The sequence below is a fragment of the Nuphar pumila genome, chromosome 14, assembly GCF_984573655.1.
Source record: "Nuphar pumila chromosome 14, dmNupPumi1.hap1.1, whole genome shotgun sequence".
In the NCBI taxonomy this organism is placed as follows: domain Eukaryota; kingdom Viridiplantae; phylum Streptophyta; class Magnoliopsida; order Nymphaeales; family Nymphaeaceae; genus Nuphar; species Nuphar pumila.
The window spans coordinates 52,437,794-52,452,161 of record NC_143262.1 but is presented as its reverse complement, the minus strand read 5'-3'; the positions used below and the strand labels follow the sequence as shown (position 1 = coordinate 52,452,161).

At 38.0% G+C, this 14,368-nt stretch overlaps 1 protein-coding gene across 1 annotated transcript in view; it reads left to right on the top strand.

The window, feature by feature from the left end:
- Positions 1-340: 340 nt before the first annotated feature.
- Positions 341-14,368, top strand: part of LOC149816819 (protease Do-like 8, chloroplastic) — a 94,968-nt gene continuing 80,940 nt past the window's right edge. Inside the window, exons 1-7 of the mRNA XM_089988180.1 lie at positions 341-643; positions 1,908-2,035; positions 11,071-11,153; positions 11,234-11,332; positions 11,476-11,542; positions 11,872-11,947; positions 12,082-12,148. Of these exons, the coding sequence (XP_089844306.1) occupies positions 459-643; positions 1,908-2,035; positions 11,071-11,153; positions 11,234-11,332; positions 11,476-11,542; positions 11,872-11,947; positions 12,082-12,148 (705 nt within the window). The 5' untranslated portion in view covers positions 341-458. The remainder of the gene's footprint in view (positions 644-1,907; positions 2,036-11,070; positions 11,154-11,233; positions 11,333-11,475; positions 11,543-11,871; positions 11,948-12,081; positions 12,149-14,368) is intronic.

The window sequence follows — 14,368 nt, the reverse complement described above, 5'->3', positions numbered from 1 at the left end:
AACCTCGTACCAACAAACGAGTCCTATTTTTCAGGATTATCTTGCATTTTAAAACAAAGAGGCAAGTTATTTTCAAATTTTTTTTCAAAGGTCAGTTTAACTTGCAAAAGTAAAATTTTGCAATGCTTACAGTGAATTTGAAATAACCATGAGAAAGTCAGGGACCAATTTGCAAAACCTGATAAGGGTTAGTTTGCAAATCGGTTATAAGGCAAGACCAATTTGCAAAAAAAAGACCTTTTTTTTATCCACCACCACATGGTGGCCGGACCCGTATCCGACTCGTTTGTACCCACCCTTCCCAGCTGTAAGAAAGTGGTGTAGTGCCTCTATCTTCTTCCAAGGCCCCCATAAGAAAAATCACCACCATCAAACAAATTTCAGAGGGGAGCTCCTCTCACACTGACAAATAAGAGAGGGAGAAGGTTAGGAGGGTCTGTCTGCTTGGGTCGGTGGGGATGCAGGAGGTTTTGTCGTCTCTCCAACTCCTCGGTTCCGTGCTTCCCAAGTGGTCCGGGAGGAGGGAGTTGTTCCTCAACGGGGCTTCCAAATTTCCTCGCTCTTCTTCTTCTCCCTCTTCTTTGAAGAACTTGGGAAAGGATTTCTCTCAAGAAGGGCAGCCGAATTCCGTATTGCGTTCGAAGTGAGCCTCGTAGTTTCTTTTCTGTTTTTTTTTTTTTCATTTTTGGTTCTGATTTTGAATGGTGTTGTTGCGGTTTTACGGCTAAATGTGTTGAGTAGGTTTAGTTTTGCATATTTTACTTATAAATCTCCAAGCTAATAAAATCTGAATGTGTGCAAACATATTTTGACCTTCTTACTCTTGAAAGTCTTGGTATTTTCAAGTGAAAGAGTGACTATTTTCAATATAGAGAGTAAATTTGCACGTTATCCATCTACGTTAATGGAAATGGTTGTTTGATTTTAGTAGGGTCGGTGCTAGGAGGGATGGGACGAAGCTTATTTACTGGAAGCTTCTAAAAACCTCCGATGCTCGCACAAGAAGCATGAAATGATACACTCCTTTCATACTTCTGAAACTTCATGAAAAGCTCGCTTCTAGATGATCGTAATTTTGGCCAATAGTGCAATCAAGTTTTCTCAAGGTTGAAAATACCCTTTGCTTCTTACAAGAACTGTGCCTTGTTCCTAAAAACTGTTTCTTTCATTATATATATATATATATATATATATATATATATATATATATATATATATATATATATATATATATATATATATATATATATATATACTGGTTCTAAACCACGATACTAGACAGTGGCAGCCACTCTTGTTTGCATAGATTTAGCCACCCAAAAGTTAGTTTTAACCGTACAGATGGAGGGAGAATCAGGTGCAATGTGACTGCACACTTTTAGCGTGCTGCTGCACCTGATCACCCACCTGATCATCCTTTTTCACCTGTAAAAAAACACCTTGTCTTTGATGTTGCACAGTTCAAAAGCTTCATAAGATGATAAAATTTGTGAGACACGCAATGCAGTTGATGAGGGCAATATAGCTTGATAAAAGTATCAGTGGTCATTCATAATTTGTTTGCAAACTTGATAGACTTTTGGCGCTTCAAGGAGGAATATGTGAGAAGGAGCACTCCCTGTAATTCTAAAAGTTGAAATTTCAGTGACATGACATGTTAATTTTACTTTCATCCTGTCATGCTTTGCACGGTCATGAGTGAGTTCCATGTATATGCTTGGATTCTTATGACTTTTGATTTTCTTAAATTGGAAAAGTATTTTGCTCATGGCTAAAACATCCTTTGATGATTGTACATGGCAGAGGCTTGTGAAGTTATGTCTTCCTCTTGAAGCTTGATGTTTATATTGCATTGTCATCATCTTTTCTCTTGGGTATTAAGTTATTAACCTTTTCTTGACTTGTAGGCCAGCTGACAAACGCTTCAATGAATTAGGTGCAGTGGTTTGTCAGAATGGGTTTTCCATAACACGTCGTATGTTGTTTACAAGCATGGCTGTATATTTTTGGAATCATCCTTCATGGTATTCTTCAGGTGATTTATTTCTTGGCCAACAATTGATTCTATCTATTTGACATTGATGATGATCTCTATGAACAGTTTTTGGCACTTTAAATGACTGTAAAGCGCTAAAGCTGAAGTTCGGTGGCTTCAAAAGGGTTTTGCATTGGAAACATGTCTACCTTAAGCATTATAGTTTTCTTTCTTCCAGGATGAAATTTAAGATTGCTAGATGATTGAACTGCCTTGGTGTCACCATGACCTTGTTTACATTCTCAATCTATTTGTGTTCATTTCAGTTTTGTTGTTTCCATTGGTTAGGAAGTAAATGTAATTTGCGAAAGTTTGATGTAAGATAACTTGAAATTGTGTTAATGGGGGTTATGACCTGATGCAATCAGCTAATCTTATGTTAATTTTTAAAAAATTCTGATTAGTAGTTCTTCTGTTGGTGCCAACCACACTTGTAAAGTATTAGTTCTGGGCAATATGCATTGCTATCAAATACAATTGAAATAGAATATCTGCATCTTGATCCTACTACAGAAATGATCTGATTGAAGGCATAGGTATTTAGCTTTAACTTATTTGTTCATTGTAACTGCCTAAATGATAGGAGGATTTTGGTTCCCATCATGGTTAATGATATAGTCACAAATATCAGTACCTGCTATATCTCGGTGAGGCTATTTCTCCCGATATTATAGGTTTGATGATAAATCTTGAAAAAATCTTAGGGCTTAAAAAAAATTTAAAATTTAAAAATAACAAAAATAAGTAAGAAAATATCATATTTAGGTAATGACTATATCACTTGGGTATGGGTACGAGTACGGGTACGACATGGCTATTCCAAAAAATATGGGTACGGGGACATGGCTATATATATTAAATATCACATAAATACAAAACAAATTGAAAATAAACTGAATATAATCTAAATATATATGCTATATCTAAAATATATATTATATACTTAAAATATGATGTTAAAATTATAAATTGAATACAAACTTTTATATACGGAAGGTAACATGGAGTCCAGGTGTCGACGTGTGTCGACACGGGGATACGCATATTGACATAGGTACAGAGGGCAAAATGGAGTGTCCAGGTACCATAGGATAATGGAATACTTATATAATAAAGAAATAAGTAAAAAATGCAAAAAGAAGAAAAACACATTTAAGATGTAGAAAATAAATAACAACAACAACAACAACTACGCCTTCATCCCAAAATAATTGGGGTCGGCGAAAGAAAATCATTATGGGTCTTTCACATGAATCCTTCTCCTCCAATCATTTCTATCCAATGCCATGTCCTCGGTGAGGTTCAAAGCATTCATATCCTTTCCTATCACCTCCATCCATGTCTTTCTAGGCCTACCCCGACCTCTTTTAACTAATATATTTTTCCATTTCTCCATCCTTCTAACTGGAGCATCATTAGGCCTTCGCCGAATATGTCCAAACCACCGTAAAAGATTCTCTCTCATCTTATTTTCAATGGGTGCAACGCCTACCTTCTTACGTATCTCCTCGTTCCGAATCTTATATTTTATTGTATTTCCACACATCCATCTCAGCATACACATCTCGACTACACTCATTTTTTGAATATGATGTCTCTTGGCAGCCCAACATTCCGTACCATATAGTAAAGCAGACCTAATAGTCGTCCTATAAAACTTTCCCTTCAACCGCAATGGCATTCTATGATCGCACAACACTCCAGTTGCACTTTTCCATTTCATCCACCCAACTTTTATCCTATGATTTACATCTCCATCAATTTCTCCATACTTTTGAATGATAGATCCCAAATATTTGAAACAATCATCCACCGGTATTTCTTGCTCACCAAGCTTCACTACACTCCCATCACTACTTCGTTGCTTACTAAACCGACATTCCATGTATTCTGTCTTACTCTTACTCAACTTAAAACCTCTTGCTTCCAAATATTTTGAAAAACACATTTAAGATGTAGAAAATAAATAAAAACAGTAAAAATAATTGATAATATCGCGATAAATCAAATTGGCGATATTTTCAAAATAGCACAATATTTTACCTATAATATTGATCGCTGAAAATACCACGATAATATCGTGATATTTTGAAAATATCGCTGATATCTATGACAGAGGTTAGTACCAAGTAGAAGGTCCATTGAACTGATTGTTTAAACTTTAAACAAAAGCTGAAAAATATGTAATGTTTCATAATCACGTGGTGATGCCCAAATGCTTATGAGAATTGTCGGTGCATTTACTTTTTGGAGTTTTTTGAATTTTGAAACGGAGTTCAAAAGATGGTGGTGAGTTGTGTTAGCAGTATCTTATTGTATCATACAATACGATATGCCGTAGTAGTACTGGTCCTTAGGCCGATGCGATACTGCAGATAATATTGGTAGATTGCGATTATCTGAGTTGTATCGGCCTGTATTGTGCTATACAATGATGTATCACATTGTATCATATGGTACACCTTGTATGACACAAAAATGTTAAATATTGTTGTAATAGTAAATATTTTGTTTTGATAGTTGTTACATATCGTTACACCTGTTTTAATAGTGCATATTTATGTTTAATTGATCGTAATGCTTAAATTTGAAAATTTTAATTGCATTTCATGATTTTTCTATATTTTTTGTATTTTTTATGATTTTTAAATGAGTTCTTTTTTCCTGTACCTTATGATACGATACACCCGTATTCCTAGTCTTTCTCATAGGGGTTCAAATACGCTTTTAACTATATTGGTAATGAGTCTCATTGCAAAGGAGTAGACACTAGAAAGTGTAGAGAAAAGTGAAACATGAGAGAAAATGTAAAGTTTTTTTCTTTTAAAAACAAAAAGGGCATACAATCATGATAAGTTGAATATATTGAGCCAAGAAAATGTGCTTGACCAATCAAATTCACTGGCTACAGAAAATGACTCACTGACATGCATGTTTTTTCCTTGGCTGACATGATGTCACCTTTGTTAAAATGTAAAACTGTACATATATATAATATTATATTATTATATATATAAATATATTTTCATTTCTTTCTTTTTTGTAATTTTTTCCTTTATTTTTATTTTGTCTTTATGTCATCTAGTTCAGTTTGAACTAGAATGACGGTTGCTAATCAAGTCCTGTCCAGACTTGACTAGCAATAGCGCTGTTGGACTGACACAGTCCAACAACTCTATTGAGTCCTCTTTCTGCTGTGTATATAAAGGGGTGCAACCCCTCTTGTATTTAATCCCAATGCTTCTTAAGCATTTGGTTTTTTATATCAATAAAGAATACATTTTTATTTTTATTTTGTTTCCAGTTATACCCTTTTTAAGGGTTATGCTTTAGTATCATTCTTGACACTTGCCCTTATGAATCTAAGCTCGTGTTTCGAAGATCCCCATTTTATTTCATGGTATCAGAGCTGCGAAAGTACTAAATCTTGAGGAAAAGCTGCCTCGGTTTCCGTGCCCATTTGCAAAAGTGTTTGCCACTTGAAGAGAAGTATTTTATCACTTCATTGGGGAAGATTTCACATCTTGTTGTATTATTTTTTTTCCTTCTTTCTTTTTCATTTTCCTTTTTGTTTCTCTTCTATCCCTATTCTTTCTCTCCTTGTAATCGATGGATGACAATGATAAAGTCACCTTCATGCCCGGACCTAGATTTTTCATCTGATTTATTTAGAAATCCATATCCAGAGTCCAATTCATTATTTGCACCTGGATTATCTCATCAGATATCTAGGATCCAATCAAACCATTTCAGATCCAGTTCGGTCTGGATCTACCTTCTGATCCATTCAGAAGTTCAGTTCAATCAAATTCTGAACTTAGATTAATCTAACATCTGAGATTCAATTTCACTTATGAGATTTTGATTCAAATCTAGACCCAACTTCATTATTTGAACTGGATCCAGATCCAAAGTCCCAATTTTATTATGAATTCAGAGCTTTCTCCATTTACAATCCATAATTTAGGGCTCGATTCCCATTTCGAACCAAATTTTTATCAGATCGAGATCCAGATCCAATCTTTTTCAAAAACTTCAGATCTAGATCCTTTTCAAAACTCAACTTTTTATTCTAATTTCAAAATCAATCTTTGGATTTTCAAATTCAAAACCACCAGTTTGTAAAAATCATTTGAAAAATACCCTAGATCCAATTTAAAATTTAGTTTGGATTTCGAAATGTTAAAATGGATCCAGATCCAATTTCAAAATCCAAATTTTATTGAAAATCAATTTGGGGATTTCATATTTAAAATCAAAATCCGATTTTTATCCCAAAATCCAAAAACAACCTTTGAATTTCAAAATTCTTTTGAAAAATACCTTGGATCCAATTCAAAATTCAGTTTGGATTTTGAAATGTCAAAATGGATCCAGATCGAATTTCAAAATTCAATTTTTATTCAAAATCAATTTGTGGATTTCAAATTCAAAATCCAAAATTTATCCCCAATTTCAAAATAATCTTTGAAATTTCAGAAACCAAAATCGGTATTTTTTGCAAAATCTCTCAAAATTCAATTTGGATCCGATTTTTGCCCAATTTGAATTTTGTAAATCAAAATTGGAATTTTTGAAATCCAATTATTTCCAAATTCCCTTTTATTCTCATGTTTTATTTACCTTTTTACCTCAATCTCAAAAATATTATTTTCAAAGATCGGGCACCACTTGGCATTTTCAAGATTTAAAATCAAAATCGGTTTTTAATAAACCTTTAAAAAACCCCTTCACTTTTAAAAAACCCACATGAACATCACCCCCCAAGGTGATGCCATGTGTCAAAATTTTAGCCAAGTACCCATTCTACCCATTTATAAAAGATGAAAAGGACCCACATGGGAACCCACTTGCAAAAGGCGTGCCATGTGTCAAATTTTTTATAAAGTGACATTTTTGCCCATTTGAAAAAAAAGAAAATGCCCACATGGGCTTGACTGCTTACTTACCTGCTTGCACCGCTTACCCGCTTTAAACTGCTTACCTTGTACTGCTTACCTGTTTAACTGCATATCTACTTTAAACTCCTCAACATACTGAATTAAATGTACTTAATTCAGTTTCCTATAGTCTCTCTTGTGCACCTACTAGTTTTTCGCGAAACTAACCCATTCTATGGGTACAGGTGATGATTAGGTACACTACGGGCGCTGGCGCGATTGCAAGATGGCTTCAAGACTTCTTCTTTCTGCTCTTAGCTCACGTCCTGGACGCTTTGGGTTTGTAACGGATTTTCCTTAGGATACCCGAATTTTGTGAGTTTTGGTTCTTTTAGTTAACGTGCCCAAAGTTGTCAGCTTGCCTTCTGAATTAACGGAAGTATAGTATTCCGCTGATTTCATAAATAAACTCTGAAGGAAAGAGATTTCTTCCAGTCTCTTGCCTGTTTTCTGAAATGTTCGCAAGTTTGAAATTTTGGGGCATTATACTTCGGCTTACGTGAATTTCAATGTTAAGCTATCTAAAGTGAAGTAAAAGGGTCAGTCACAGACTATCAAGCTGAGTTCAAAAACCTCAACTCGATGGTCTCAGGAGCCACTACTGAGGTTTTTTATCGGAGGCCTACGAGATGATTTGAGAGTGAAATTGCAGTCAGGTAAACCGAGCACCCTCTTGGAGTGCTTTGAGATGGCCCATGTGGCCAAAGAGAAGCATAGGAGGCTTGGGTGGATGAGTAGGGAAGACTGGATTCCCAATGCCCCGCCATGGCGTGACTCAAATGTGGGAGAACTATTGCAGCCAAAACAAGAGAGGTTGGCTGCGCTCGCCAAGTGTTTGTGAAGCAGTTAACAGGTGAGCAGATGGCTGAAAAATGCAAGCAAGACTTGTGCTACAATTGCGATGAGTGGTGGGTGCCCTGGCACCACTGTAAGCACCTAGACATGTATGTGACTGAGGACTCAGACCGAGAGGAAGATATAGCTGAGTTGCATGATAAATGAGAGGTGGACATGCAGTCTCTTGAAATATCGATGCATGCTCTAGCAAGTGGAGCAACACCACACTCCATGCAAATCAATGGGAAGCTGCTTGGCAAACCCATCAACATTCTGGTCGACACAAGTTTGACCCATAATTTTGTATGGTCTCAGCTTGCTAACTCACCGGGGTACGAGATTCAAGCACAAGCACCCTTCAAGGTGATGTGGTTGGGGATGGAGGCTCCCTTTGTTGTGAAGGGTGGTACACTGCAGTCCCACTCGTGCTCTATGCTGTCCACCCCATCAATCCTTCGACATGTGCCCGGTTCAACAGCTTTGGCCGATCTCGATGCTCAACTATAAGAACGAGACAATATGATTTGGCACAACCTCCATCGTGCCTAAAACAGGATGAAACATTTATATGATTGTGGAAGGGCTGTGTGACAATACAATGTTGGTGATTGGGTTTGGTTGAAGGCGGTACCAGCCAGGTTGAAATGACAGAAATCTCTTTGTAAGGAGGCTGCCTACAAACTAGGGCCAAGGTACGGTATCACAACCTATTTCAGATAGTGCAGCGGATCGGGCTTGTATCTTAGAACCTGAAGCTACCTGTTGATGCTTAGATCCATCTAGTATTTCACACCTTGCACTTGAAGCCCCACCGCAGGGGAGCCACCAACCAGCCCCTGCCGAACACCGAGTAATGAGCCAACTGCATACACAACACACCAACCATTACTCATTGTGGCTTCCCGGTGTGTGTGGAAGCATCGAATGGCAGGGCCCAATGATGACTGAAATGACTTAGGAGGATGAGGCCGAAATGTGCTGAAGCTCCCCCGAGCTTACACCTTGAGGACAAGGTGTTTCACAAGAGGGGAGGGATGGTTTAGTTACTTAGTGGTCTTAGTTTTTCGGTCCTTGTGGGCTTTAGTATGTAATAAGCCCTTTTGATCCTTAGTGAATGATAATCCTCCTTGTGTTTTCCCTTGAGCGCCACCCTCTCCTCACTCCACCCTCACTCTCTTCTTTTTTGCACACGGGGTGCCTCAACACCCTGCCCTCATCATCAACCACCCTATCTCTCACGACCTATGTCACATGGGTGCGGGAGCGGGTGCGGGGATTTGGCACTTCCAAAAAACCCGGGTGCGGGGGTGTGACAGGGGCAAAAATGTATATATATATATATATATATATATATATATATATCTATGTCACAGGGATTCGGCTAGCAGGGTGCCGCACCCGCGTCGACGCGACTCGACGCGGGTGCATGTGCGGTCAACCCGATCCTGGGTGTGTTGACCGCACCCAGGATCATTTAGGTCCATTTTTTTTTTGGATTTTTTTTTTTAAATTTGCCCTATGAAATGGGCTGCAAATTTTTTTTAAAAAAAATTCTGCTGACAGTTCCTGCCTTTTCAAATCCTTTTTTTCGTAAAGGATTTTCTCTGCTGACAGCTCCTGTCAGCTGCTGACAACTCCTGCCTTTTCAAATCCTTTTTTCGTAAAGGATTCTCTCTCCCCTTTATATATATATACATTTTTGCCCCTGCCGCACCCTGTCGCACCCGCACCCATGTGACATATATATATATATATATAGAAGGGGGGTCGGGGGTTCCCCCGACGCGGGTTGGGGTTCAGTTTTTTTTGCTGGTGTGTTTGTTTGAAGATTTGTTACCCACGTTCTGCTTGTTGTGTACTTTAGTTCAACGGGACAAAATTGATGAACCGAAAGGATTGGCAATCTGATCGACCCAGCCTGCTGCGTTCTGCTGACTGTCATGATTCAATCATGTCTGAAACTCCCTGGTCTTCACGAAAAAAAATATAAGCGAAAGGTTTGACATGGTTTGTTGGAGAGAGAGTCTTCACGAGGCCTACGGCGCCATTGCCACGCCACTGCCTAGGGTTCTTCAAATTTCATTTTATATACAGTTGCACACAGATGACAGCTAAAAGAAATTTATTTGATTTGACATGTGGAAAAGAGAGGTCTACACAAGTCTACGGCTAGAGCACCCATCTCGTCAGGAGAAAAGTGAATACTAATAGTCACCAAGGCTCTACCACCACCATTATCATTTATTATGGAGAGAGAATCCTTGACTAAAAAGGATCTGGTTGGTTGAAGCATAAAGACTTCAAAAGGCTCTTGAATTTTGGTTTTAATTTTTGAGGAAGATGGATCATCATTTCCAAGTTAACAGTATGTTTTCCAACGCTGTGAATTAATTGTTTGGAGGCAGGAATAGCATGGGATGCCAACAAAGTTCGTCAGATGTTGTGGACACAAGTGCCCCTTTATAAAACAAGAGCAGCAGCAACAAGCAACTGTCCAGAAATTTTTTTAAAATTCTGCAGCCCATTTCGTAGGGATTTTTTTTTTTTTTTTAAATCCAAACAAAAATGGACCAAAATGACCCTGGGTGCTGTCAACGCACCCGGGATCGGGTTGATCGCACCCGGTGCCGCACCCGCACCCGCGTTGAGTCGTGTCGACGCGGGTGCGGCACCCTGCTAGCCGAATCCCTGTGACATAGCTCACGACTCAGTCGCTTCCACCTATGTGCATGACCTTGTGCACAGGCTGCATTGTGCCCAACACACCGCGCAGCAGCAAGCGCTTGCACGTCTCACGCAAGCGCCCCTGTCTCCATTCCACATGCCACCAGTGCCGACCCCAGTGCAGGCACTGCCACTGTGGCACCAGGCAGAGGGCGAGCACAGAATGCCCTCTTTTGCATATGTCGAGCAATCTCCCCCATGTGCAGCATCTCCATTGCAGCCGCCTGTACCAGTGCACAGACATGCTCCTGCAATGCAGCTTTAACCTCAATGTGGAAAAGAGTAAAACACCTTGATGAAATAAACATATCAAGATACATGTAGTATGCAGCATATGCTTTTGTAGTGGTTCATATAATCATGGCTGAAGATTACATCCCTGACAATATAGCAAATGTTTTTGTGCCACTCAATCATTTTGTCACACAAATTTGAAAGGACCTGTATAAATGTGGGAAACCAATGACATTGTACTAGGCTTTTGAGTAGTTTTTATCATACCTCTAATTGGTCTTTGTTTGTTTGCTTTCATAGCTCATGCTTTGGGTGATCCTACTGTCACAATGGAAGAAGTAACTCCACCTGTTTTCTTTTCTGGGAAACTGTTCCCTTCAGAGGTCTTTTCTCTTTTTCATCTTTGTTTCTCAAAATTCCCCTCGATTTTTGCTAACTGCTGTTACTAACTTTTCCATTCCAGGAACGCACTGTTGATCTGTTTGATAAGAACACCTATTCTGTTGTCAACATATTTGATGTTACATTGCGTCCTCAACTGAATATTTCAGGTGTCATTGAGGTTGGATTTACACATTATTTACTCATGTGTGAGCTCAGTAACTTAACTCGAGCAATAATTGGATAATCTCCAAAAATTTATAAGTTCCTTTATATTATGTTGCCAGCTCAAAATATTTGCTTAACGAAACTTGCACAATACAGGTTCCTGAAGGAAATGGTTCAGGAGTTGTGTGGGATGGACTGGGACATATTGTTACAAACTATCATGGTATAAGAAACTTCTTCTCATGTTAAAGCAATGACAGACCATGATCTTCAGCATAAGCATCTTTCGTTTATCTTTCTATTCCAAAGCCTGTTTCTTTGCAAATAGATTATGTCAGAGGGGAGCTTTTACAAATAGGTAGCTCTGAAGCAGGGGATGAATTACAATGCCTTCCGTAAATTTGCATGTGGGGTTTCCTACGGGCATACTTTTAGCTTTTTCAGATTTTTGTATGCTGGGAAAATGTAGTTTTGGTCTTGTTTTTTTTTGTTAGGTATTTTGTGGCAGTTATGGTTTTTAAGTGAATGACTCATCGCTTGTGTTTCATGCAGTGGTTGGAAATGCTCTTTCTAGGAATCCTAGCCCTGGGCAGGTAGTTGCACGTGTTAACATCCTTGCATCCAAAGGGTGAAGTTCTTATTCCTGGCTCATATTCCATAATAGAAAAGATTAGAACTGCAATGTCTATTTATATTTTTAACAATTTTTTTAAAAAGTTTTCATCATTGATGTCCAGTTTCGCTATATCTGTTTTTCAACAGGCTCCAAAAGAATTTTGACGGTAAGTTGGTTGGTGCAGATCGTGCAAAGGATCTTGCTGTCTTGAAGGTGGGAATTTAGTTATCTTTTTTTTTGTTTTCCTTTCCAGGGATGCAACCCCACCATAACTAACCAAAATAAGAAAAGCGAAAAGGTTTTCTTTTTTGAGCTAATGCTTAAGTTACTTTATATTTGATGCACATTTTAAAATCAAAGTTCTTGCTTCAATGAAATCAGATTTCGATTCCTCAAACCAAGCATCTGTGTCACAGTGACACATGGATTTGAGCCATGTGTCTAGTGACGTGATACAACCCGACGACAGGATGCGACCCTATGATTCATCTTGGTCACTGCAAATGTATCTTTTGAAGTATTTCTATTTTGCCAATTCTTATGATTTTATTTGTGTTCTTAATACTTCTGAGTATAAACATTCATTTGGACATTCATGAAGAATTCAAGTTTTCACTTAGTCATAAATATATTTTTATATAGAAATTTGATTATATCTTTTTCTATCAGTGTAATTTTCACAAAATTTACATATCTGTGCCCCATATCCAGATCGTGTTTGTGTCTGCATGTGTCTATGTGACATAGCCGATCATACTGTTATACTTCAGACTTAGTGTTATGGGCTTTGTCTAAATATTACTTATTAATTTATTCACAAAACAAGAAACTTGTTCATCATCTGGTGTTCAAACCTTTCTGTAACTATTTCTGTTGAAGTGAATATTGCAGTAGAAGTGGGGCCAAATGTTGTTTTATATTTATGTGAATACTTTGTTTGCTTTAGAAATCCCATGTGTATATGCATGTGCAGACTATCTTCTGGAGGCACAGGAATGAACCCTTCTTTAGGGATTTTCTCATCAGGCTTCCATCAGCAGAGACAGACATAAAAGAAACTGCCACGTAGAATGGCTTTAGAACAGTAGACTTCCAACAACTTATTTGAGTTGAAACCCATTCATTGTTCTTGTCCAGCTTGAACTATCAATTGGAGCACTGGTGACCAAATTTTCTACATTTTTGGATGAATAATTACAATGTCATCTTGTTGTGGTTCTTTGCAAGATTATCCATTGTAGAAGGTAGATTAGATGCGCAGATACCTAGGAAGAGAGAGAGAGAGAGAGAGACGACTACCAAAATGAGAGAACATGTTAACTGTTATTAGGGCTAATCTCTATGTTAAATAGAGAGAGGCCAAAAGGAGAAATTACAGATAAGTCCCTCATTAAATTAAAATATCAAATAACCTCTAATCTAAGAAAACTTAAACTTAAAACCTCTTAATCTCAACACTCCCCCTCAAGCTGGAGCATAAATATCAATCATGCTCAGCTTGTCACAACATTTTGAGAAATTTGGTCTAGCAAGAGGCTTTGTAAACATATCTGCAACTTGGTCCTCCGACTTTAGATATTTGGTAGAGATATAACCAGCTTGAACCATATCTCTTACATAGTGACAATCCACCTCAATATGCTTTGTTCTCTCATGAAAGACAAGATTGTTCGCTATATATGTGGCAACCTTGTTATCACACATCATGGTCATAGGAGAGGAAACCTTCACCTGAAGGTCATGAAGAACAGTACGGACCCACATCAATTCAGCAGTTGTTTGGGCCATAGCCCTATATTCTGATTCTGCACTCGATCTAGAAACCACATTTTGCTTCTTACTTCTCCATGAAATCAGGTTGTCTCCCAGAAACACACAGAATCCTGTGGTAGATTTTCTATCTACTATAGATCCTGCATAGTCAGCATCAGAATAAGCCACTATCTCCAGATTTCCACCTTTTTTGAACAATAACCCTTTTCCAGGAGAAGATTTTAAATACCTGAGAATCATTATAGCTGCATTACAGTGTACTTCAGTTGGTTTGTCCATAAACTCACTAACTTTGCTTACTGCTAAAGCAATATCCGGTCTAGTAACAATTACATACAATAGCTTCCCTACTAGTGAGCGATAGCTTTTGCTATCGATCGATTTTGACCCTTCTTCAAACAACTGAACTTTATGGTCCATGGGAATATTTGCTGGTTTAGCTCCCAACATTCCTGTTTCCTTTAATAAGTCAAGAACATACTTCGGTTGAGACAAAACCCTTCACAGTTTCTGGCAACTTCTATACCCAGAAAATATCTAAGTGAACCAAGGTCTTTTGTAACAAAGTGTTTTTGAAGATGAGCCTTTGTGGCTTCAATATTTTTCACATCGTCTCCTGTAAGAATGATGTCATCCACATATACCACCATAACAACTATG